Raw genomic sequence first — 25,978 nt, 5'->3', positions numbered from 1 at the left:
CAGTAAACTCTGTGATGATGCCATTAACCGGAAGTGACCTCTAAAGTTGTTGACAAATCTCCTTGGCTGAGGAGAAGCGCTTTAGTTTCAGTATCACTCCAATTTGAAGACATTTGTAAACAGTGCTGAGTAAATGCATCATCTGGGTCATAATTTTATGAATGGCCCAGAGGCCAGAGCCGTTGCTCTTTCAACGGCTTCTGATTGGCCCAAATCACTTCTTACGTCAGCGCTTTCTGACCTTGTATATGTAAAATACCGTAAATCTTAATTCCGCGTTGACACAGTGCATTTACCAGTAATTTACTGATAATGTTACAACTTCCCTTACTGGTAAATTGCCAGAACCAATTTGCCAGTATATTTGAAAAGGTCCTGTTCACACATAACCTGTTAGCCTACTGGTAATTTACAGGTAATTTAATTTACAGGTTTTCAATAATGTGAAACGAGATTTCATTCGCGCCAATGGAAAGCATATTTACAGTCTGAATCGTTCCCTGTCCCCTATATAGTGCGTTATGTGCCATTCACCATGAAGAAAACAGTAAATGTGTGAACAGCGTGATGTCATCAAAAATATTGATCCATCCCAGACAGCAACATGTAGGCCCAGATCCGGGTCACATCTGGTACATGTGGATTCCGCACGTACCAGATGTGGCCCGGATCTTGGCCGATACTATGTTGCTGTCTGGGATATTGGTGGAGATGAGAGACTGTAAGTTTTGAATGCTTATATCTTCTAAATGTGATTTTTGGAGCACACTAGCTCATAGATAGCAGTAAGGAACATATTCATACTAAAAGCTAAAAAACTTGCATTTTGATTTCATGGGGACTTTAAAAACCCTATCCTGTGTGCAATTTCTGTGTGAACAACCATAAAAACGTAAGAATCGGGGCAGTGGGATGAAAAGAAACTTGAGCTCGACGCATTTATAGAATGCCGTTTTCATACGTGAGGCAAGAGATAAAAGAGTTTACATAAAAAAACAACAAAAAAACGAAGGGTTCTGTGTGAACGGCCGGTTATAGTGTAAAAAATTGCTAAAAATATTACGGTAATGTAACACTGAAGTCCTCGGAGTACTTTTTTCAGTCACTTTTTTATGTTATTTCAGCTACCCGTATGAGCGGTATACCGGGTTACCACGGACAGCAGCGAATATTAGGAAATATCTGACCGCTGGATGTCGCTATTGACCAGAATCAAGTATTCCAGAGTGAATCGTGACAGTTTAAAAACCTCTAGCAATGCTGTGCTGTTTGAGCTACGGGATAAGTCACATTTTGCTCATGTGGTAAATTTAAATTTGTAAATTTGGTACGTAACATTTTGACTTAAATTGAACTTATAATTAAAGGCAAATCTCCTTTCTCCTGTTTTAAAGCGTATTATTTTAGGGAAAGACAACTATTTTGGGCTAGTTGCTTTGTTTCCTTCTTGATATGGTTATTTAATTAAAGAGTGTCTAATTTTAGAGGAGATTACATATCCATATGGATCACACATGCTCTCACACCCCAGCCAAAATTGCTCTGTTGTTGCAGATTTGATTCCCCATCCCACTAAGATGTTTTTAACTTTATATACCCTATAATTTTTACATTATTTCTTATATTCTTCATTAATTTCGTGAATGCTGTGACAAACAAAGGAATTGATTCATTCGTTCGTTCATTTGTTTGTTCGTTCATTCATTCATTAAGGCAGTGAAAGACGTGTTATGCCAAACGTCATAAAAAACTGGTTTAAACATTTGTTTAACATGCATGCCGTTTCATGCATTTGTCACTGCAGTACTATTTTAATTAGAAAAAAATGTGATTTAAAATGGTGATTTAAGGTGACTATTCATCCTCTAAAATGTTGACGTTCCCTTACAATTTGGAAATCTGGGATTCAATTATTATTTAAACAATAAGTTTTGGGATACTGAAAAATGAAAAACAGAGACGCATTAATATTGCTTATATCGTTATTTATTAATTAATAATTATAATAATTTTTATTATTAAGATTGTAGACTATAAATATTGTTGGCTTAGTGACAAATGGCTTATATTCTTCTATTGCAAGTTGATTAAAAAAGTGTCTTAGTATCTGCTAAATGCATAAATGTAAATGCACATATTATATATTATATGTTAAAAATTATATATTTATATGTTCTAACCTGTTGATGTTGAGAAAAGGTCATGTCCCTGTCTACGACCTTTGTTTTTAACCCATCTCTGTGCATAAATGCACTACACATTATTTCCACAAGATGGCAGAATTTCAATTGTTGCTTTTGAACTTTGTTCTACATTTTACAGGTCTAGGATGTCTTCCAGCATTGCTATTTCCCAATCACTGAGTAAAAGCTGCAGAAGTTCCTTAAACGGACCTTTAAACACCTCAGGTTGGAGTCGCCATCATGCTAAGGGTCAGAGGAGTATGACAGCGAGAAACATTCACTGCTTTCAATCCTGTAGAGCTGCTGTCAATAGAAGAAACCTGGTGAGTTTGAGCTTAATTTTGACTGATTGCTTTGTGTTATATTTCTTTATGGCTTAAACTCCATGTTGACTTGGCTGATAGAAGCTTAAAAGTGAAATACAGATTTTTAAGACTTTCAGATCACATCCTCAAAAGTCTGTTCCAATCAAGTTCTATTACTATCATAAATGTTTATGCTTATTTTAAATAAACATTACTGTTATGTATCAGCAGTTTTCTAAATGCATTTAATTTGAGTTTCCTCCCAGTGTTGTAGTGTACAGTGAAATTGGTGTAGTCCGTGTGGTCATGGAGGGGTTTTGGGCTGTATTTTTCCCTGTGCTGAGGATCTGGTTCTCCTGTGTGGTGTTCCTGATAATGTTGCCTGCCATGTTTGGCATCTCTCTAGGCATCACAGAGACCTACATGAAGCTCCTTATCAAATCCTTAGAGGTGCGTAAGACCGGTGTTACTATTGTTAACTATCAGAAATCATTTTTGTTAAAGGGATAGTTCACACAAAAATGAAAGTTCTGTCATTGATTACTCACTCTCATGTTGTTCCAAACCTGTAAGAGTTTCGTTCATCTTCTGAACACAAATAAAGTTTTTTTTGATGAAATCTGAGAACTTTCTGTCCCTCCATTGACAGCTACGCAACTACCACTTTGATGCTTCAAAAAGTTCATTAAGTGATCGTAAAACTAATCCATTAGCGTTGAGTGATTTGATCCAAAATTTTCTGAAGTGACATGATCACTTTATATGATGAACAGATTGAATTTAGGCTTTTATTTAGTTTTTGGGTGAACTATCCCTTTAATTGTAATTAAAGCTGAAATAAAATAAAATATAAATATTAGACGAAAACTTAAATGAGGTGTTGCCTTGGCAAGTAAATGGAATACGTTTAAGTTGAAGTACTAAATTAACAGTAAAACTAAAACTACAATTTTTTTTTGGTAAAACGAAATAAAATGACAAAATCAGATAACAAAATGACTAAATATTAAACTAAAATGGAAAAAAAATTAACTACAATGAAAGCTAAAGATATAAAATTAAAGCTATTTTATATATATTTATAAAAGCTAACAATACTAAAATAACACTGTAAGACTTACATATTTACAGACATATTTAAATTAGTGGCATGACCTTAAGATTGTAATATATATATATGAATTTATAAAGAAAGTATATTTTAGGTGCTATATCTAGTCACATTTTCTTTTAATGACATAAAAACTGTAATTATTTAATTTCTTAAAACACAATATCTTCATGTGAACAATTGATTGTGCACATTACTCCAAAGGTAAAAAAAAAAATCCATGTAATCCTTGTTGTAATCAAAATATTGTAACTTCCTCCACCAACTGAGACGACTTTCCTTTTTCTCACTGATGTAAGTTAAGCTGTACCGATTCACATTCTGTCTGGCTCCATGCTAGTATGTAACACCCAATATTCCTCCTATCAGCTCCCAAAAGATAAAGTGTCATGCCCTACATTTGTTTTCTATAGTAGGGAAGTAAACGCTTTACAAAGCCATTCAATTCATGTTGACTATGTGCTTGTCCTCATTTTTAATCACTCTTTAGCTTTTCAAACGGTAGTCCTGAAATAGTCCTGCATTAAAAAAATGATAATTCTGCAGTGGCAAATTATTTTATAAAAGCACAAATTCTCTCTGTTGATTTGAGCTTTTAAAAACTGCATATATATTAATTATACACAACTTTAAGATGTACAGCATGACACACTCTAGAATAGTCCTTGACGTGTTACATCTACCCGGACGCTACACTATTGCACACAATGACCAAGGGGAAATGAAACGATTAAGTTGACCAATGAACACTGTGGCATAATCAGATGGGATTTCTTAAATGTGAAATGTGCTGTATCATCATAAGTGATAAGTGCCCTTTGGTCTTAATGAATTGTGATTCATTATGCAAGTTTAAAGCCTGGTGTCAGAAGCAAATGGAATCATACAATATATATTAAAGATGTACTCTGTTTTTACAGTGGGCAACACACAGAATACAAAGAGCGAGTAGAGCAGAGGAAATACTGAAACATTCCGCATCAAATGGTGAGTTTACACACACTGTGCTTAACCCCGCTCTAAAAATCGCTTTTAACCCTGGCTAAAGAAACGTTTCACATTTGTAATTTAGAAGCGGGGTTAGCACTGCTTTGCAATGTGTCCCAAACCTCCGTGAAGTTGGCATTGGGCGGACAGTGATGTCACAGTTCCCAAATTTTATTTGTTGTTTCAAAGCAGGGGAAATAAATTTCAACGGCATAAACGGGCACAAATCGAGCACAAACGAATGATACCGCTTTGAGCGATTTAGACGAAATGGGGTGGAGAGTGACATCACAGCTCCCGAATTATATTTGTTATATCTACGGAAGGAAAATAGTTACAGTGTTTGTTTTAACGGCACAAACCGAGCACAAAGGAATGGCACCGGTTTGGAGTGATTTGGACGTCATGGGGTGGAAAGCGACGTCACACAACATCCAAAAAAATAATGTTCAATATCTCAAACACCTAACCAGCACAAACCTTCATTTTAGAGAACATAGCACAAATTAATGGCATATTTTTGGGGATTATTTTGTTTTCGTTTATCACTTCACAGAGGTGTAAATGGTCCGTTTGGCTTGCGTACTATATTCCAATTCAAATTAAGTATATGATAACAACTTTGAATGATGAACAAGCTGAAATTTAAAAGTCATTGTTGACAGGACATCATTGAAGCACAATGCGAATGAATAATTACTTAAAAGTCAGTCATCTTGTCATTTTATTAGGATTATTCAGTATTTCTGCATTTCTTTCAATGGAAAAAGAGTTCCTGTCTTTTCTATATCATTCCTCGAAGGATTTCACATCCTTCGCGGACGTGAGAGGACGCTGGCGCTGTTTGTTCGCCGCTTCTCTGTCTGCTATTCCTTCTTGTGTTTATGTTTTGTTTATGTTCACTGTAACCCTTCCTCTGGACAGCCTCACAGCTGGTTCCCGAAGCCGCTTGGGCACCTCGACCGGACTGTCGCCTCGTCGGTTAGCCGCTTGCTGGCTGCCCGGCTTCATCAACGCGTGCCTGCTAATTCTAATTCTAGCTGCAATAGCGGCTAACCCGATTGCCTACCTCTTTCTCACAGGCAACCTCCACCAATTGCTTTCATCTCCTCCTGTCATGCCATGGATCATTTTGGCACTTACATCAGTCATCCATTTCTGTGTTCCTAGTCCATCACTAACTGCTATCACGGAGCTCTCAGTCCCTCCGCTCGGCATCATGTTCAAATATTCAACTCTGCAACTGGTCGAACTGATCAACTACTCAATTCCATCCTGCATCCCAGTCATCAAACAGCTCGGACTTCTACGCCGACCCCGTTACATCCACAGAAGTTTTCGCCGCAAGTTTGTTTACTTCCAACACGGACAATCCATTCCATCCATCTGGTCACCTGCACGCTCTGTCGCACCTCTGGCACGTCATCGGAACGCTTCCCCCGCTGGATCACATAGAGCTGAGCGCACCGACTGGCTGCACAGAAAACCCGAACTGGACTATAGTACTATTCATACTTCACATATACCTATTCTCCATTCACTTGTAAATCCACTCACTGTCCCTTATCAACTGCATTACCCCCTCACTCGCACTGCTAATCGGGACAACCTCAGATCTTTCCAGCCTGCCCCCATCTCACCACCCTCTCACCATGCCAACTTTGGCCTCCTCAACACCCGATCCCTTAACAATAAAGCCCCTGCCCTCCATGAATTAATCCTTGACAACACGCTGGATTTCCTTCTGCTCACCGAAACTTGGCAACAACCCAATGACTTCTTCTCCCTCAACCTTGCATCCCCCACTGGCTACAATTACATCTGCAAACCCCGCCCCTCCCGCCGTGGAGGTGGCCTCGCCGTTATTTATAATCAGAACTTCCGGATTACTGAACTCACCCTCCCTTCAGTATCATCATTTGAATATCTCGTCTTCAAAGCTCTTTCCTCCATGACAGTTATCCTCATTTACCGGCCACCTAAACCAAATCCCTCCTTCCTCTCTGATTTAACTGAACTCCTCACACTAGCTTCATCTCTCTCTCCACGTCTGCTACTACTCGGTGACCTAAACATCCACATAGACTCCTCCACCTGCAAGCTGTCATCAGAATTCACAATTTTATTGGACAACTTTACTCTCACCCAACATGTCACATTCCCCACCCATGAAAAAGGACACATCCTCGATCTGGTCTGCTCCACTAACCAACCAGTGCTCAACCTCCATCCATGCCTCTTTCCCCTCTCTGATCACAAACTGATACGGTTCACCATTCCGTCTCCAACCCCCCGCCCCCGCCTCCTCAGAGAAATCACCTTCCGCAACCTTAAATCAATTGATCCCCATCATCTCTCTGACCTGCTCTCCACCACTCTCCACGTGGATTCAACCCTCACCTCACCTGATGATCTCACAAACCACCTCAACTCCGTTTTGTGTACCTCCCTTAACACTCTGGCCCCCCTCAAAACAAAAACTGTCACTTTTAACAACTCGTCACCCTGGTACACACCTGCACTCCGGAAAATGAAACAAACTGGACGCCAACTTGAACGCCTGACAAAAAAATCATCTCTCACAGTCCACCATGAAGCCTATAAACTCCACCTCATTGCCTACAAAGATGCCCTCATTGCCGCCAAATCTGCCTACCTCTCCACCATCCTCACCAACCCATGTCTAAACCCCAGAACCCTCTTCTCCACATTGAACAACCTCATCAAGCCTCGGACCAACACCTTCCTTACCTCTACTCCGGATCTCTGCAACTCATTCCTTCACTTTTTCGCTGATAAAATCAATATCATTCATCAATCTCTATCCCCTGCATCCGACCTTCCAGTATCTACTCCAGCACCTATCACGGGCCCTTTTCCCCCCATCCCTCCTGACCTCTCTCCCCCTTCTCCACACTGCCTCCTCTCCCAGTTTAATTTGGTCACCACTCTTGAAATCTCTAAACTCATCAGCTCTTCCAAACCGACTACCTGCTCACTTGACTCCCTCCCTACTCCACTCCTGAAGTCCTGCCTCCCCGTCCTTTGCCCCTACCTCACTAACCTCTTCAATTCCTCATTGTCCCTTGGAACTGTTCCCTCTGCTTTCAAAACTGCCGCTGTCACCCCTATCCTCAAAAAACCTGGTCTGGATCCCTCTTCCCTCAACAACTACCGCCCAATTTCCACCCTCCCCTTTCTGTCTAAAACCCTGGAACGTATAGTCGCTTTACAATTACAAACCCATCTTCATGCCAATAACCAATTTGAACCTCTCCAATCTGGTTTTCGCCCCCTCCACAGCACAGAAACTGCTCTCCTCAAAGTCCTTAATGACCTCCTCACCTCCGCTGACACTGGTTCCCTCAACATCCTTATTCTTCTCGACCTGAGTGCAGCCTTCGATACCGTGAGCCATAACATCCTGCTCACCAGACTCAAAGACCTTGGTATCGAAGGTACTGCACTCAGCTGGCTCCGTTCCTACCTTTCCAACAGATCCCACTTCATCTCTCTTCATAATCACACCTCTGCAACAGCCACAGTCACCCAAGGCGTTCCCCAAGGATCCGTACTCGGCCCCCTCCTCTTCATCATTTACATCCTCCCCCTTGGTCAGATACTTCGTCACTTCAAACTGAATTTCCACTGTTATGCCGATGACACTCAGATCTACCTCAGCACCAAATCCCCCCACAATCCTCCCCTCTCCCATATCAACTCCTGTCTGTCAGCTATTAAAACCTGGATGCAACATAACTTCCTCAAACTCAATAGCAATAAAACAGAATTCCTCCTCATAGGCTCCAAATCCACTCTCAGCAAAACCAATAACATCACTCTCACCATTGACGACACCATTGTCTCCCCATCCCCACAGGCCCGCAACCTCGGCGTGGTTTTTGATTCAACCCTCTCCCTTGAACCTCACATCTGTCATGTCATTAAAACCTCCTTCTTTCACCTCCGCAACGTCGCCAAAATCAGATCCTCACTCACACCCTCTGCTGCTGAAAGACTCATTCACGCCTTCATCTCCTCACGACTGGACTATTGCAACTCACTACTCCTTGGTATTAGCTCAAACTACATAAAAAGACTCCAACTGGTCCAGAATGCAGCCGCCCGACTCATCACCCGCTCCAAATCCTGGCACCACATCACTCCAGTCCTAAAACAACTACACTGGCTCCCTATTTCCCACCGGATCACATATAAAATCCTGGTCCTTACCTACAAAGCCATCCACCACCTGGCCCCCTCATACCTCACTGACCTCCTCTCCCCCTATCAACCCTCACGGTCCCTCAGATCCACCTCAGCCGGTCTCCTCTGCATCCACAAGTCCAAGCTCCGCAGTTTTGGGGACAGAGCCTTTTCCAGGGCAGCTCCCAGGCTCTGGAACTCCCTCCCCCATGAGATCCGCACCTCTGAGTCCCTCACCATCTTCCAGTCCCGCCTCAAGACCCATCTCTTCACCTCTGCCTATCCGTAGCCCCACGCCCCTCCCATCCCTATATGTTTTTTTTTTTTTTTTTTTTTTTTTTTTCTCTTGCTGATTCACCTGCCCTGTAAAGCGACTTTGAGTTCGAGAAAAGCGCTATACAAATTCAATTTATTATTATTATTATTATTATTCCTCAGGTTCTTGTAAACGTGGACATCTTTTATGTCTTTTAGTTTAGCTGCACGGTGGCTGTTTTCCAAGACGCAAGCAGAGCTTTGAGATCTCTTGGGTTCTCAGCTTATCTGTCTACTCAAACAATCACATGTTACACAATGATTACAGTTGCTCTTGCTCTCTCACACATTCATGATGGACTTTAGTCCGTCTTTATCAGTTACACCTTCCATTAGATTTATAAATACTCTTTATCAATCCCTCACTGATCTTCACTGATTAATCAACATCCAAACTGATGATGATAGGGTTACTGATTATACCCAGTTATAAAGCTTTGTTTGAATGTCTTTCTTAAGATGGCACAGAATGGGCACTGTGTTCACTGTGCTTAGATCAGAGAGAAAAGTCAATCATCATTTACTCACCCTCATTTTGCTACAAACACGTGTGACTTTATTTCTTCCCTAGAATAGAAAAAAGAGAGATGTTCACATTGTTCTTTTCCATATATAAGGAAAGTGAATGGACACAAACAGTAAAGACATAATGTTACAAAAGATTTCTATTTCAAATAAATGCTGTACTTTTGGACTTTCTATGCATCTAAATAACAAAATCAATGTATCACGGTTTCCACAAAACAAATATTTAGCAGCACAACTGTTTTCAATATTGATACTAATAAGAAATGTTTCTTGTTCACCAAATTTATATTCCAATGATTTCTGAAGGATCATGTGTCAACTGGAGTAATGATTATTTAAAATTGTAATAATATTTCACAATATTACAGTTTGATCAAATAAATACAGTCATTGTTGAGGATTTTAATTTTTGTCTGTGTGACTCAGGTTTGATTCAGCGAGATAACTCCTCTTTGGAGCAGGAGATTGAGGAGTTACGTCGGAACAGGCCGAGGTCGGCCGAGCGCGGAGACTTCACTCTGAGCGACGTCCTGTACTTCACCAGGACCGGCATCGAGAGCATAGTGGAAGACGATGTCACGCAGAGATTCACCTCAGAGGAGCTGGTGTCCTGGAACCTCCTTACCAGAACCAACAACAACTTCCAGTACATCTCTCTCCGGCTCACTGTACTGTGGGGGTTCGGTGTAGTCGTGAGATACTGCATATTGCTTCCTCTACGGTAGCGTACCAATTCAGTAATACTTTATACCTAGTACATTAGTGTTCAAAAGTTTGGGGTTTAAAGAAATTAATACTTTTTTTTTCAGCAGGGAAAAAGCTTTCAAATAAATGCTGTTCTTTTGAACTCTCTATTCATCAAAGAATCCTGAAATAAAACATGTATATCACCGTTTCCACAAAAATATTAAGCAGCACAACTGCTTCCAGCATTGATAATAATCAGAAATGTTTCTTGAGCACCAAATAGCGTATGAGAAGGATTTCTGAAGGATCATGTGACACTGAAGACTGGAGTAATGATGCTGAAAATTCAGCTTTACCATCGCAGGAATAAATTACAATTTAAAACCTACTAAAATAGAAAACAGTTATATTAAATTGTAATAATATTTCTCAATCTTACTGTTTTTACTGTATTTTTTAATCAAATAAATTCAGCCTTGGTGAACAGATAATACTTCTTTTAAAAACAATTTAAAAAAAAAATCTTACAGACTCCAATGATTTAAATGGTAGTGTACATTAGTTAGATTCAGTGCTTTGTTCTTTTGTTGGCAGTATATTTGTTGCAAAAAGTCATTAGTTTATTTAATTTCAATTCAGTTTGATTCAATTGTCAGATTCAATTGTCATGTGTCATTATTCTTAATAGTATAAACATGTAAAGTATTTTTTTCCATGCATCTTTTTCATGCATCTGCTCTTCTGTTATCGTCTCAGGATCACACTGACTGCTATAGGGTTAAGCTGGTTGGTAATTGGCACAACAATGGTGGGTTTCCTCCCTAATTTCAGGTAATGCTTTGGTTATGTTATCAGTCTTTTAAATGTGTGAATTATTCATGATTGCACTTAATCAAGTTGATGTCAATTAATGCTGAAGAGATCAGCATTATATTATGTTCCCAGACTATATTACGTTTTGGACACTGGTGTCTCCAACATGAGATAATGGTGTGCTGGTCTCCACTAGGCTTCTTAAACACACAACTTATGATCAAATGTCTAAATTTGCTAGACTACTTAGCAAAAAAACAGTTAAAAAGATTATTTCTCCATTATTCAACTCAACCTGAGGCATCTACACCGCTTGGATGTTTATTTAGCAAATGTGTTTATTTCCATGTAAATGACAAATGTCTATGCAGAATGATGAAAAATGCACTTTAACCATTTTAACAATGGGCATCTCATAATAATACACCTGTTGAGCTCATTTATCCATAGTCTTTTTCTGTGTGTCCATTAAATTGTTATTTAATCCTAATTATATTCATTACAAACCTTTGTTGTTTCAGAGTGAAGGGTTGGTTGAGCGAACTAGTCCACGTGATGTGTTACAGGATCTGTGCAAGAGGTCTTTCAGCTACGATCAACTACCACAACAAGTGAGTTCAAGGCTCCATTTGAGGACAACCAGTCTAATCAAGTAACAATTATATGGTTTAGACTAGTACAGTGACACTGTTGCTCTGTTCTAAATACCTGTTGAGCTGTTTTGTCGTCTACTTTCTACATAGTCAGCTGCCTTCTAAAGTGGTGATCACACTACATTTTCATTCTATTCACTTCCATTCATACGCAAGCGAATACTGGAGACAGGAAACGCAAGCTCATGCGAAAATGTTTCTCATTTCGCTGCGTTCCAAAGTTCAATTTTGGTAAACTCTGACCTGCGAATTTGTATCACTTGAAGAGGTCTGATTAATGGAAGATTGATACGCCATGGCATGACTTCATCGCCGAAATGTAAAAATTCTAAATTTAAAGGGGCTATATTTAGAATTCAGAAACCATTTTTATAAGCGACACCGGTGGCCGTTGAGTGAACTGCAGCCAGCAACTTATTTCTGATGCTCACACTCATGCACACGTGACACACAAGAGACTGAACATGATTTAATTCCCCGATATACTCACGGCAAAGTTCTTTGCCTAGTGAGTTTGCTTCTTTCTTCTCTGAGAAAATCAATAATATCAGAAAGGTGATCAGCTCATCCTTGAGTTGCGCTGGGGTCAGACAGATCAGACCACAACCTAAGAAAGTAGTCACTATGTCTGATTTCGAAGAAATTGATGGCAAAATTTTGGAAGAAACGTACAGCACCTTAAAACATCAACCTGCGCCCTTGACGCCCTTCCCACATCGTTTTTTCAAAAATGTGTTACACAGTTTAGAAGCAGATCTTTTAGAAGTGGTAAATGCCTCACTTCTCTCTGGGAGTTCTCCAAACTCCCTGAAAACTGCTGTTGTCAAGCCCCTCCTGAAAAAGAGCAATCTGGATAAGACCATATTAAACAACTGTAGACCGATCTCAGATCTTCCTTTCATAGGCAAGATCATTGAAAAAGTTGTCTTCAATCAGCTGAACAAATTCTTAATCTCAAATGGATACTTTGATAATTTTAAATCTGGTTTCCGACCGCATCACAGCACAGAGACAGCGCTCATAAAGATAATAAACGATATTCGCTTAAATACTGATACAAGCAAATTATCAGTGCTGGTACTACTCGACCTCAGTGCTGCATTTGACACTGTTGATCATAACATACTTTTTGAAAGGCTGGAAAACTGGGTCGGGCTTTCTGGGATAGTCCTAAAATGGTTCAGGTCATACTTGGTAGGGAGAGGTTATTATGTGAGTATAAGAGACCATAACTCTCAGTGGAAATCCATGACATGTGGAGTCCCTCAAGGCTCAATTCTTGCGCCACTCCTATTCAACCTGTACATGCTCCCAATGAGCCAAATAATGAGAAAGAACCAAATCGATTACCACAGCTATGCAGACGACACACACCTCTACTTATCCCTATCGGCTAACGATTACAGCTCCATTAACTCCCTGTTCCAATGCATTGATGAAGTAAACAATTGGAAGTGTCAAAACTTTCTTCAGTTAAACAAAGACAAAACTGAAATCATTGCGTTTGGAAACAAAGATGAAGTTCTCAAGGTGAACGCATACCTTCAGTCTAGGGGTCAAACAACTAAAAATCAAGTCAGGAATCTGGGTGTGTCTCTAGAGTCAGACCTTAGTTTCAGTAGTCATGTCAAAGCAATAACTAAATCAGCATACTATCACCTGAAAAATATTGCAAGAATTAGATGCTTTGTTTCCAGTCAAGACTTAGAGAAACTTGTGCATGCTTTCATCACCAGTAGGGTGGATTATTGTAATGGACTTCTCACTGGCCTTCCCAAAAAGACCATAAGACAGTTGCAGCTCATACAGAACGCTGCTGCTAGGATTCTGAGCAGAACCAGAAAATATGAACACATCACACCAGTCCTCAGGTCTTTACACTGGCTGCCAGTTACATTTAGGATTGATTTTAAAGTATTATTACTGGTATATAAATCACTCAATGGCCTAGGACCTCAATACATTGCAGATATGCTCACTGAATATAAACCCAACAGATCACTCAGATCATTAGGATCACATCAGCTAGAAATACCAAGGGTTCACTCTAAGCATGGCGAGTCTGCTTTTAGCTATTATGCCAGCCGTAGCTGGAACCAGCTTCCAGAAGAGATCAGATGTGCTCCTACAGTAGTCACATTCAAATCCAGACTCAAAACACATCTGTTTAGCTGTGCATTTACTGAATGAGCACTGTGCCACTGTTCGTCCGACTGTTTGTACTATTTTATTTTATTTTTTATTTTAAACTGTTATAATTAATCTGATTTCTTTTCATTATTTTTTGAATTACCATTGTGACTGTTTGTACTGTATTTCATTTTTATTCTAAACTGTTTTAATTATTCTGATTTCTTTTGATTATTTTAATGTCTTCTATGTAAAGCACTTTCAATCACCATTGTGTATGAAATGTGCTATATAAATAAACTTGCCTTGCATTGCCTTTCCTAGACCATTAAATCTCCATGAGAGCACATGTACCCAAATTAGATGCTGCCATCTTTGTTTCATGTGCATTTCAAGAGACATTTTTTAGCTGGGCTGTAAATGCCATGTGCTGGTCACTCTCTTTAAACTCCTTACAGATGTCACTGAGTAAACATCTACTATAATATAATGTTTTTTTATGTTGCTTGCCTATTTATATTTTGTAAAAGTACAATGACTACTTTGGAATGGCTGTCAGTGGAGAAAATTGATTTTTTTATGTCCATAGTGGTGTAGTTGCAGCATCTACCACCAGGGCCTAGTTGACGAACATCTGTATCAAATGTGTGAATTGTGTAAATTAAATGAGTCTAACTGTGTAATGCTAATTGTTTTTTTCAGACAGAACAGACCTAAGAGAGGAGGCATTTGTGTAGCTAATCACACTTCACCAATTGATGTTGTTATTCTGGCTAATGACGGCTGTTACGCCATGGTGAGTGAGACAGAATTAACACTTTAGTGCAGTGGTTCTTAAACCTTGTTTCACTTTTTGTCAGCATTTACAATGGATGCAAGAACCAATCTTCTACTCTTTTTTTGGCATATAGTGCTCAGGCATGCAGTTATATCTGCATGGGCTATATGAATTGGGTAAAGTGTATTTGACTTATATGAATATGACTTTTAAGCAAACGGTACATTATGTGTTTTTTTTTTTTTTTGAGCTTGACATTCACAGTCACCAATTCCAAAACCAAGTTTGGAGGGGCACAAATACTTTTGGCAAAATTAGCCAGTATGAATTTATCATTTATTTTTGAGTCAAATGTTTTGTTCTGTATTTTATTTTCAACAAAAATTATTTATCCAGTAATTTTTTCCCCGTTATTCGTCATATGAATATTTGATGTAATTTGCATAATTATTCATTATTTTCCTGTTTATCGCTGTGAACCAATCTGTATTGGACTTGACTTGATTAAAAAAAAAAAATACAGAAGTTTTTCAATAATAACATAACTGTTAATATTGTTGGCTACTGTGTTTTTCATTAGTCAGTATCAGCTAAATTAATGAATGTAAATAATGTTTTTTTTTCATTAATCTATGTTTTTTGTGTGTGTTTGTCACCAAAATCATTTTAGAACCGCCGCTTTAGTCACATATGAATTAATTCTCTGCATGATTAGCACTTTGTTCCAAAAGTGAACTGTTGTGAACACTCTTTTCTTCTCTTTAACAGGTAGGACAGGTTCATGGTGGTTTAATGGGAGTTGTCCAGCGCGCTATGGAGCGATCTTGTCCTCATATCTGGTTTGAGAGAGCAGAGATGAGAGACCGCCACCTAGTGACACAAAGGTAAAACAACAATAGCAATGCTCCATTATTGTTAAATCAAGTTCAAACCACTACAAACTAATTTTTTTTCATGATTTTCAAACTTTCTACATCTCTTTCATTTCATCTTTCCTTTTCATAAAACTTCATATATGCATAAACAAATACATATATTTCTCTACATACTCTAGAGACAAAGTACCTCCCTGTTTCATGCTGGGTCATGTCTCTTTGAGTCAGCTGCTATGTGCCTCACAGCACAACAGAAACCAACACGTTTATTTAAAAACACTGTTCTGACATGCATTGACGATTCAAGCACTATTGAAGATTACAGGCACACAAATCTATTTTCATACATAATGGTATCTAATATAGGCAACAATTTAATATTATTTCATGCACATTGATCTCATTGGGGTTTGCAGTCAGTCTGGTCCCCCAAGGTCTGGAATCGGTCCTTCTCCACAATCTTCCTCAGGGTCCGGTCACCTCTTCTCGTTGTGCTGCGTTTTTTGCCACACTTTTTCCTTCCCACAGACTTCCCACTGAGGTGCCTTGATACAGCACTCTGGGAACAGCCTGTTTGTTCAGAAATTTCTTTCTGTGTCTTACGCTCTTGCTTGAGGGTGTCAATGATGGCCTTCTGGACCGCAGTCAGGTCGGCAGTCTTACCCATGATTGCGGTTTTGAGTAATGAAACAGGCTGGGAGTTTTTAAAAGGCTCAGGAATCTTTTGCAGGTGTTTAGAGTTAATTAGTTGATTCAGATGATTAGGTTAATAGCTCGTTTAGAGACCCTTTTCATGATATGCTAATTTTTTGAGATAGGAATTTGGGGTTTTCATGAGCTGTATGCCAAAATCATCAGTATTAAAACAATAAAAGACCTGAAATATTTCAGTTGGTGTGCAATGAATCTAAAATATATGAAAGTTTAATTTTTATCATTACATTATGGAAAATAATGAACTTTTTCACAATATGCTAATTTTTTGAGAAGGCCCGTGTATATATATATATATTCATATATTGCGCTGCTACAAACTGCTATGGCCCTCCGCCTTCCTCAATGAGAAATCGAAGCGCCACGCTGCAAGCATACCCCCTTCCCCACAACCTGGGTCAATTCTAGGAGTTCAGTATTAAGGGGGCTCAGCCCCAATGAGGGCATGATTTAAGAAAAAAAAATGTATATATTGTTTGGATACTAGGGTAGGCATGAACAATACAATAGGTTCTACACTACCTATTAAGTCAATCCCTGGATATTAAATTAATTTCTAATCATTTTACATACCCAGCTAATATTCATTAAGTATATAGACAAACTTTATATAACTGTAATTGTCTAGATTGGCAAGATGTGGGCAACAGTTTTAAACACTATTATTTTTTAACTCTACACTTAACTTTAACGAAGATAATTACATTTCTCATTTTCATTCATAGAGATGACATGGAAAATGTGCCATGCTTTAGTGCAGGATTTCTGAAACCTGGTTGAAAACACACTTTTAACTTGAAAATGATATGTTTATATTTATTACCAATATAACCAGTAGATGGCTGAGGAGGACCACTCATTAGCTCATATGCCATTTCCACTCCCTTTTATAGTTCTTTTTATGTGTTTTGCATTTGGATTAATTATAAAATGAATATTATAACAAATTTTGGCAATTGTGTAGACCTTATGCACCAGAGAAACGTGGGCGCCGTCATCTTAGGAATATTGTCTTTGAACTTCCGTTTTTGCGGTCGCTCTGTATATTTCTATGGCATCGCTGTCCAGGAGTAATTAGCTGGTGAAGTGGATTTACTTATTGTAAAGTTAACAAAAGTTATCATGAGCATTGTAATGTTTATCATAAGCATTGTAAAGCAGATGTCTTAACAAATGTCGACCGGGAATTTTTTTTACGAGCAGTTCATTCATACCTATGCAAGATCGCTGTGAAAATACAGACCGGAAGTAAAAATACAACGAGCGCAGCGCTGAAAAGGGGCGGGGCTACATAAGGTCTACATTAAAGGGGCTACATTAAAGTATGAAGTACAGCAAGAGTAGGAAAAGTCACAAAGTCTCATGCATTTATGACAAAGAACTACACAGATGCAGATATCATAACAATCTATCACTAAATTCACACGTTGTCCTGTTTAGGCGGGGCTGGGTGGAATTTTATTGGGGCTACAGCCCTCCTAAAATGGGCCTGGTGACGCCCCTGCCCACAACCCCACCCCGCACCCGCTGATCAACCTCTAAACGCTGGGGGGCCTTGAGACATGTCCGTGCCAAAGTCATAAACCGTCTCTGGGTATAGCTATTGCACGTGTCAGTCTCAGGAAACTGTGCCATTTGTGCACCATTTGCATCTCACTGCTGATTAAATTTACAGGAAACTGAACTTAGTCACTTTACATGAAAGATTTATCTCTATTTAGCACAAGGCAACATTTTAACCTAGAATAAAAAAGAAAATACATTTTCACAAATACGTTTTTTTGTTGTTGAGAAAATACAGACTTCTTCCCTCACTGTCTATTAATATCAGTGATATTTTGCTTGTAAATGTAATCTATATCAAATGTAATTTAAAGATTAATATAATAATATTATATTTGAGATTAGATACTAATTAAATGAAATTCTATTAGGGATAATAATGAAATATGATTTAATATTTATAGATAATTTATGTATGTGTCTATTAAAAATAAAAGTTTGGCTCCAGTAATTCAAAGACATGACTTCATTTCTTACATCCGCCATGTTATGTTTTCTTTCATTTATCAATTTTTCATGCATATTTCCTTGAGTTTCCTGTCTCCTCCTCGTATTGTCTCTGTTAACATAATGGTCTGCTCATCTTTCTTGTTTTCTCATCCTTCACAGGTTAAGAGATCACGTAAATGACAAAACAAAGCTGCCAATACTCATCTTCCCTGAGGGTAAGTGCATAATAATAGTGAGGAACTCACTGAGATACAGTTTCAGTCGTATTTCAGGTCCTGCCAAGCAACATTGGTCCTAAAGCTTCTTAAGGTTGAAGTCTAATGCTTGCACCTGGTTGCCCCTGCAGGAACTTGCATCAATAATACATCAGTAATGATGTTTAAAAAGGGAAGTTTTGAAATTGGAGGAACTATTTACCCCGTGGCTATAAAGGTAATATATCAGTACTTGTCTTTTATGCACTTTACCCATTATAAAGTGAATTATAATGTCATGAGGTCATATAATGTTATTTTAGTATCATTGAGATGTGTTTTTTATTAATATTTTTAATTATTTTTAATATTTTCCAGTATCATTTTAATTTTCATTAAAGTTTTAGTCATTTTGTTGGATGTTTTTTTATTAATGTCTATTTTTTTAATGTCTATATTTTTTATTTATTTTTACTACATCAAGTTAGAAAATTTGAAAACTTGCCATAATATATAGTTACGCACACACACACATACACACACGCACACACACATTTGTGTGTGTGTAAATATATATAATTTATATATAATTTTTTATCTGTATCATTTCATGTATTTAAAATATAAAATAATTCATGTAGCATAATAAAAATCATAATTAAAAATTATAATTTATCATTAGATAACACCTACTGTTTAACACACAATTTAAAATAAATTGGTAGCATACAGTTTTAATTCCAACAGAGCAAATTATTCACATGTTGCAATAATCTTCATAGTGTGTTTGTGTATTGGCCTACTGTGACCCTAATGCAATGTCTGTGTGTGTGTTATATATAGTACGACCCTCAGTTTGGAGATGCATTTTGGAACAGCAGCAAATATAGCATGGTGAGCTATTTGCTGCGGATGATGACGAGCTGGGCGATAGTGTGTAGCGTCTGGTATCTGCCTCCAATGACACAGCAGGTGAGAGATCAAGCAGAAAATTGTACAGTAGCTGTCATCAGCTCCACAACTAGTGAGCTGTTGCATTTTTGTGCAACAATGTTGATGTGATTGATTACACCCTCACTGACTCATTTCCTGTGTGCACAGGAAGGGGAGGATGCTGTGCAGTTTGCCAACAGGGTGAAATCAACCATTGCACAACAAGGAGGTTTAGTGGACTTGGCCTGGTATGTAAATTAGTTTTCCTTAAACTTGAAGAAACTATATTATGTCTTAATTAAGCCTTGATTTTGTGGTCTTCTAGAATAGGTTTTCATACTTGAATGTTAAAAAAACATTATTTTTTACATTTTTGCAGCACCTCTCTTTCCACTCTGTCAGTAACACTCTGTTTAGTTCCTGTCTCTATGAAGCCTCTCCTTCCTAAAAACACAATGTGCTCTGATTGGTCGGCTGATCGGTGAATCCACCTGTCACTCAATAGGACACCTCCTGAATTATGCAGAACTCTAAGGCCTTGTCCACACGTACACGGGTATTTTTTATAACTGTAACTTTTTTTAAACGCGGTTCGGCAGTTCGTCTACACGGAAACACAGTATAAGGTTACTGAAAACGAACATTTTTGAAAACCCCTGCCAGGGTGAGGATTTTCAGAAACGGCGGTTGCAGTGTTGTGTAGACAGTAAAACCGGAGTTTTTGCCTTGCAACGTCAGAGTGTCCGCCGTTATCCGCTGTGTTTGACGTCAGATTGTGCGCAGCTGACGGCTTCTGATTGGCCAACATAGCTTTACGGTTAGGGTTATATTGGCGCTTGCTGGTGTGGCATGCTCTTGACAGCGCTTGATAGCGTGTTTTTGCATTTTCATGTAGACTGAGATTTTTTTTTTATATTAAAAATACCCGTGTCCGTGTAGACTATGCCTTAAGGCTGATTTGTACTTCTGCGTCGGACATACGCCAGAGCCTCTACGCCTTAGACTACGCATTGTTTTAATTTATACTTCTGCGTCGTTGTCCGCGTTGACGCACGCTGAGGTAGCATGTGAAACCCGAGGGAGCAGTTTGAGCAGACCAATCACAGCGCTTGCGTCCGCGTAGAATTGACACGTTGTTACATTTTTGGAGAGGTGCACGTCAGGGTACGCCGAAGGGTACGCACGCTACGCACAGCCTACGGCTTAGCTACGGCGTAAGTTCGACGCAGAAGTATAAATTGGGCTTTAGGCTTAATAAAATTTAAACGGATGAGTTATAAAAAAATTCACCCCCCTCACAGTTGTTAAAATAGACCAAAAAAAAAAAAAACTAAAAAAGCTATATCAACCAAAACCACTTTTTGTACCAGCCTGTAAACACATTTTTTTCCGCTGTAAAGTTGGGCATTTTAACATGGGGGTCTATGGGATTGACTCTCTTTTGGAGAATGTCTCTAGTGGCCAGTCGATGAATTGCAGTTTAAGTCACTTTCGTGTTGGTTTCAAGCGACACTACGTCCATATTTTTTTTACAGTCTATGGTTTCAAGAGAGAGACAGGAAGGTTGCCGCTTGGTTTCAACACACTACTAGCAACTCAACCAGGGCTCGTCCCTTTTGACGCACGCTGAGGTAGCATGTGAAACCCGAGGGAGCGGTTTGAGCAGACCAATCACAGCGCTTGCGTCCGCGTAGAATTGACGCGTTGTTACATTTTTGGAGAGGTGCACGTCAGGGTACGCCGAAGGGTACGCACGCTATGCACAGCCTACGGCTTAGCTACGGCGTAAGTTCGACGCAGAAGTATAAATTGGGCTTTAGGCTTAATAAAATTTAAACGGATGAGTTATAAAAAAATTCACCCCCCTCACAGTTGTTAAAATAGACCAAAAAAAAAAAAACTAAAAAAGGTATATCAACCAAAACCACTTTTTGTACCAGCCTGTAAACACATTTTTTTCTGCTGTAAAGTTGGGCATTTTAACATGGGGGTCTATGGGATTGACTCTCTTTTGGAGAATGTCTCTAGTGGCCAGTCGATGAATTGCAGTTTAAGTCACTTTCGTGTTGGTTTCAAGCGACACTACGTCCATATTTTTTTTACAGTCTATGGTTTCAAGAGAGAGACAGGAAGGTTGCCGCTTGGTTTCAACACACTACTAGCAACTCAACCAGGGCTCGTCCCTTTTAATTATTTTAGTTTCTGGAAGTAAACTCAAGACTACAATCGAGGCGTTTCAGAGAGCTCAGAAACAGTTTTACTGATATTGAGAATAACCTTTGGAGTGACTTTGTGCTTTGTAACTTTTGCAGACCTTTTTCATGCTCAAACTGCAACATTACACACTAAAGAAAGTAAAAAATGTAAAACAAAATAAAGGTCATAGGTCCTCTTTAAAGGTTTATGACTTTGTGTGTTTGTGTGTGTGTGATTCACAGGGATGGGGGTTTGAAGAGGGCAAAGGTGAAGGATTCGCTCAAGGAACAACAGCAGAAGAAGTACAGCCACATGGTGGTGGGCGATGACAGCAGTGACTGAACACACACACCAATGAACAAAGGGCTTGATATTCTCAGTCACCAATCACTGGAAATATGTAAACTTGTTGATAAACGTACAGGAGGGACTTTTTATACTACTGCTGCTATAATACAGTTTAAATATGTTAATAAATTAAGTTAAAATAAATGGAAATAAAAAAATTGTATTGCAAATGCTATAGATCCCAGTGTTACATGGGCTACACTGCTTTTCTGTGAAGAGTTTTATTTGTCGGTTTTATTTGGGTGAAAAAGCTTTTGTGTTTTATTGATACCTTTTTTTGAGAGTTCATTTTTTAAATTCAGAATATGTAATAAGGACAAAATTGTAAATGCATGATTATTTGTTGGGGGACTCAGGGTCTCCACAGTCATGCTGGAAATATCAGGGATAAAGGTAAAATTCGTGGGAATTTGTGAAATATATTTTTGTTATATCATTTAAAAAAATTCTAGTTATGCTCAGCTGTAAATTAGTTTTTAATTTGCTAGATTGTTCTTTGTGAGAGCAATCTTTGTAAAAAGGTTCTTTTTAAATACCCAATGATCACAAATTACTAGAAAATTCATGCAATTGCTTTCTCAAAAAACAAAACATGATTTTTGTGATCAGGTATATCACATCTATGTATACTTGAGAAAATAGTACTCATAATTATAGGTTTTATTAATTGATTTGGCGTAATTGGTAAATTTCAAAACACAGCAGATCATCAAATGCACTTTTTCAAACATTTCAGCATATTTTCAATTATGTTGATACAATTACACAAAATCACAAAGTATCCTTTTCACTACACAAAATAAGTGTTTCATCTATATACAATGAACAAAATTATGAACGCAAAACTTTTGTTTTTGCACGTTTATTTTGAATTGCCGTAAAGCAGTTTGTGTTTCTCGCACGTTCTCGCTTCTCACGATTTCCAACTTACCGGGAGCGCTAGGGGGAGCGGGGAAAGTCACCATTTTCACCGGAACAGGTTAACCATCCAAATGATTTCTAAACGGTTTTATTAAGTAAAAAAAGTTTCCAAGTTCCCCATAGCAGCAGCCAAAGGAAGTAACTCATTTTAAAACTAGGAACATCTTCCAAACACTGAAGCCACTCAATAGTAAACCATTCATTTTTCTCATATTTACCACCGAGCTACTTTCTAATTTCACAAGCTTTTGGTTGGCTGGTAGCTGGTGCTAATTCCCATCTGTGCCTTGCTGTGACATTAGGTGCTTTAGCTTATTCCACCTGTAGTATCTCGTTGATTCCTGGAACATGTCCGTAATTTTGGAGCATTTCGCTGCCTCCTCTTTCATAATTTTTTCCCTTTTGAGTCTGACCTTCTCAGCGCCATCTTTCCCTTTTCTTTTTTGCCTTTTCATCATTTAGACTCACTCACACACTGTCTGTTAACGTTAGACTTCCAAAACGTGACGAGAAACAAAAAAGAGATGTTCGATGGCTTCACGTCACTGATCCCCCTATATTTTTGAAAATGGCACATGTGACATGTCCGGTGAGTATGCTGGCCATGCAAGAACTGGGATGTTTTCAGCTTCCAGGAATTGTGTACAGATCCTTGCAACATGGGGCCGTGCATTATCATGCTGCAACATGAGGTGATGGTCGTGAATGAATGGCACAACAATGGGCCTCAGGATCTCGTCACGGTATCTCTGTGCATTCAAAATGCCATCAATAAAATGCACCTGTGTTCGTTGTCCATAACATCGGCATGCCTATTGCACGCTCCCTCAAACTGTGACATCTGTGGCATTGTGCTGTGTGATAAAACTGCACATTTTAGAGTGGCCTTTTATTGTGGCTAGCCTAAGGCACACCTGTGCTATAATCATTCTGTCTAATCAGCATCTTGATAAGCCACACCTGTGAGGTGGATGGATTATCTCGGCAAAGGAGAAGTGCTCACTAACACAGATTTAGACAGATTTGTGAACATATTTTGAGAGAAATAGGCCTTTTGTGTACATAGAAAAAGTCTTAGATCTTTGAGTTAAGCTCATGAAAAATAGGGGCCAAAACAAAAGTGTTGCGTTTTTAATTTTGTTCAGTATACATTTTTCACTCACATTATACCTTTCATAAAGTTCTCCTCTTACTATCAAACTTTTGATTTGCATCTCTTCTCGTCCGGGTTAATCCAACGGAACTTAATAGTTAATCAATTAATAATTGAGTAGATTTCTATCTTGAGTCTATAAAGACATAGTTTCTATAAAAATTGTTTGCAATTTCCGATATGGATAACCAAATGTAATATTTATATGTATATAAGTGTATATAAATATAATATACATGTATTTTTACATAAGTGATTTATTTTGTTAGCCAAAGTCACATTGATCTGGACGCCTCTCAGATGCATGCGATCCTGAATTCAGTTCTTTTTCACAGCTTATAGCGCTAACATGGTTAAATACACACACAGTTTTCGAGGTGTTGGGGTCTGCCTGTGTTTTATGACACTGATTTGCTCCATTTGCTCTTATTTGTCACACTTTCTCTGTGTGAACATTCAAATACAATGAAAACAAGCACCATATTTCTGTATAGACTGTGGTTGCATTGAATCTGCTAGTGCTGATTACAAACCCACTGTTGCACACAGAATGTAACTTGCGAATTGAATGAAGTCTTGATTTGTTGATCACTCATTTAGTCCTGATTTGTGATGAAATATAAATTTAGACAGAATTTTTCAAGCATAATAATTATTTTCAAACCATGAGCTTTTGATGAAATGATGATGAACAGTGTTGGTTAATGCAATAGAAAATGTCATAATCATCATAATCAGTTATCACAAAAAATCTTATTAAATAGAGGAAAATATTCAGGAAAAAAATAAACAATATTTAAGAAATAAAAATAAAACTGCTAATACAACATATGGCATGCACATTTGCATTTTCCAGCAAGTTTAATACACAGAAATGATTGTGACTGGCAAAAGATTACCAGTGATGTTATAACAAAATGCATGTTGAGGATTTATTGGACGAAGGCTCTTCTGTAGCATCTGCCCCATTCTTGTGTTTAATTGCCCCTTTTTGTGGATCAGGAACAACACAAACAGAAACATACATCAACATTACAAACATCTGATCAGTTTAGGATTATTATTTTTATTTTGCTGAATCTCAATATGTTTTTGACATCTTACCTTGTGTGGAACCACCCACATGCCCATTCGATAGTGCTTGGTCATTAACTGCATTCTGGGTGAAGAAGACATGGTCATTATAATTGCACAATACACTCACACACACACACACGCACACACACTCACACACTGTCGAGCTCCAAAAATGAAAAAACTTTAATAAAAGTAGCTCAAACGACTCATATTGGAACATGACAGATTCAGTCCTCATCATTCAATTCACATGATAACAGAATTATATCTTTTGTCTGAACTATTTCTTTAATGTTTGCAAAGTACCATCAAAGACTTCTCCAGCATCAATCTTTTTTCTTCAGGAAGGCTCCTGTAATACCTGTGAATGGGCAGACTCTCATTTACAGAACCAGTCTGCCAAATTTGATTATAATGACAAAAATGGTTAATGCATTAAAAAAGTGTGCATAAGCTTAACTCACTCCTTCAAATAGGAATCTCGCTTCCCATCATCCGCATCTGTAGCACGAGGTGAATTGGGCATCTCTCCAGCTACATACAACACAATACACTAACTCACAATGTTACTAACTTATACTCACAATGTGTATATACTTTTACACCCAAGACCGGCCAACCCACAGCACACAAGCTGGCCCTAAACTAATATATGAATTGTTCAATTGTAATATATATAAATATATAAATTGTTAAAACAACCTGCTGGTCCTTGTTTTAGTGCAACAGAAGGTTTTTGTTGTTGTCTCCATAGTAACAGGGCCCCATAAAACAGAACCATTTGAATGTCCGCAAAGTGTTACTAGAGGCAGAGGAGCAGATCATCTCACACTGAGACAAAACTTTGAGTGAAACATT

The 25,978-nt window shown here is 38.3% G+C and overlaps 1 protein-coding gene and 1 long non-coding RNA gene across 2 annotated transcripts; one reads left to right on the top strand and one right to left on the bottom strand.

Annotated features, from left to right (window-relative positions):
• The first annotated feature begins 2,311 nt into the window (after positions 1–2,311).
• On the top strand, positions 2,312–22,139 carry agpat9l (1-acylglycerol-3-phosphate O-acyltransferase 9, like). The gene is made up of 13 exons (XM_077241735.1): positions 2,312–2,506; positions 2,755–2,938; positions 4,520–4,586; positions 10,062–10,356; positions 11,079–11,153; positions 11,657–11,746; positions 14,621–14,714; positions 15,465–15,580; positions 18,458–18,513; positions 18,645–18,730; positions 19,336–19,464; positions 19,594–19,673; positions 21,864–22,139. The coding sequence occupies exons 2-13, from the start codon at positions 2,795–2,797 to the stop codon at positions 21,961–21,963; spliced, it is 1,332 nt and encodes a 443-aa protein (XP_077097850.1). The 5' UTR covers positions 2,312–2,506; positions 2,755–2,794; the 3' UTR covers positions 21,964–22,139.
• Positions 22,140–24,896: 2,757 nt separating this feature from the next.
• On the bottom strand, positions 24,897–25,852 carry LOC143748549 (uncharacterized). Its single transcript, XR_013206820.1, has 5 exons — positions 25,823–25,852; positions 25,585–25,654; positions 25,427–25,481; positions 25,148–25,202; positions 24,897–25,030 (listed from the first exon to the last, which is right to left on the bottom strand). It is a non-coding gene; the product is annotated as an uncharacterized LOC143748549 (long non-coding RNA).
• Positions 25,853–25,978: the final 126 nt, after the last annotated feature.

This window comes from Siphateles boraxobius, unplaced genomic scaffold (genome assembly GCF_051911475.1).
Source record: "Siphateles boraxobius isolate OS27281-9 unplaced genomic scaffold, OSU_SipBor_1 24, whole genome shotgun sequence".
NCBI classification, from domain to species: Eukaryota; Metazoa; Chordata; class Actinopteri; order Cypriniformes; family Leuciscidae; genus Siphateles; species Siphateles boraxobius.
The sequence above is the reverse complement of the archived record's forward strand: the minus strand, read 5'-3'. Positions and strand labels throughout refer to the sequence as shown.

Excerpts from the sequence above, each read along its gene's own strand:
- agpat9l (XM_077241735.1), top strand. The coding sequence starts at position 2,795 with ATGGAGGGGTTTTGGGCTGTATTTTTCCCTGTGCTGAGGATCTGGTTC. Across the intron at positions 4,587-10,061 it reads GAAACATTCCGCATCAAATG|GTTTGATTCAGCGAGATAAC; the intron begins GTGAGTTTACAC and ends TGTGTGACTCAG. Across the intron at positions 14,715-15,464 it reads ATGACGGCTGTTACGCCATG|GTAGGACAGGTTCATGGTGG; the intron begins GTGAGTGAGACA and ends TCTCTTTAACAG.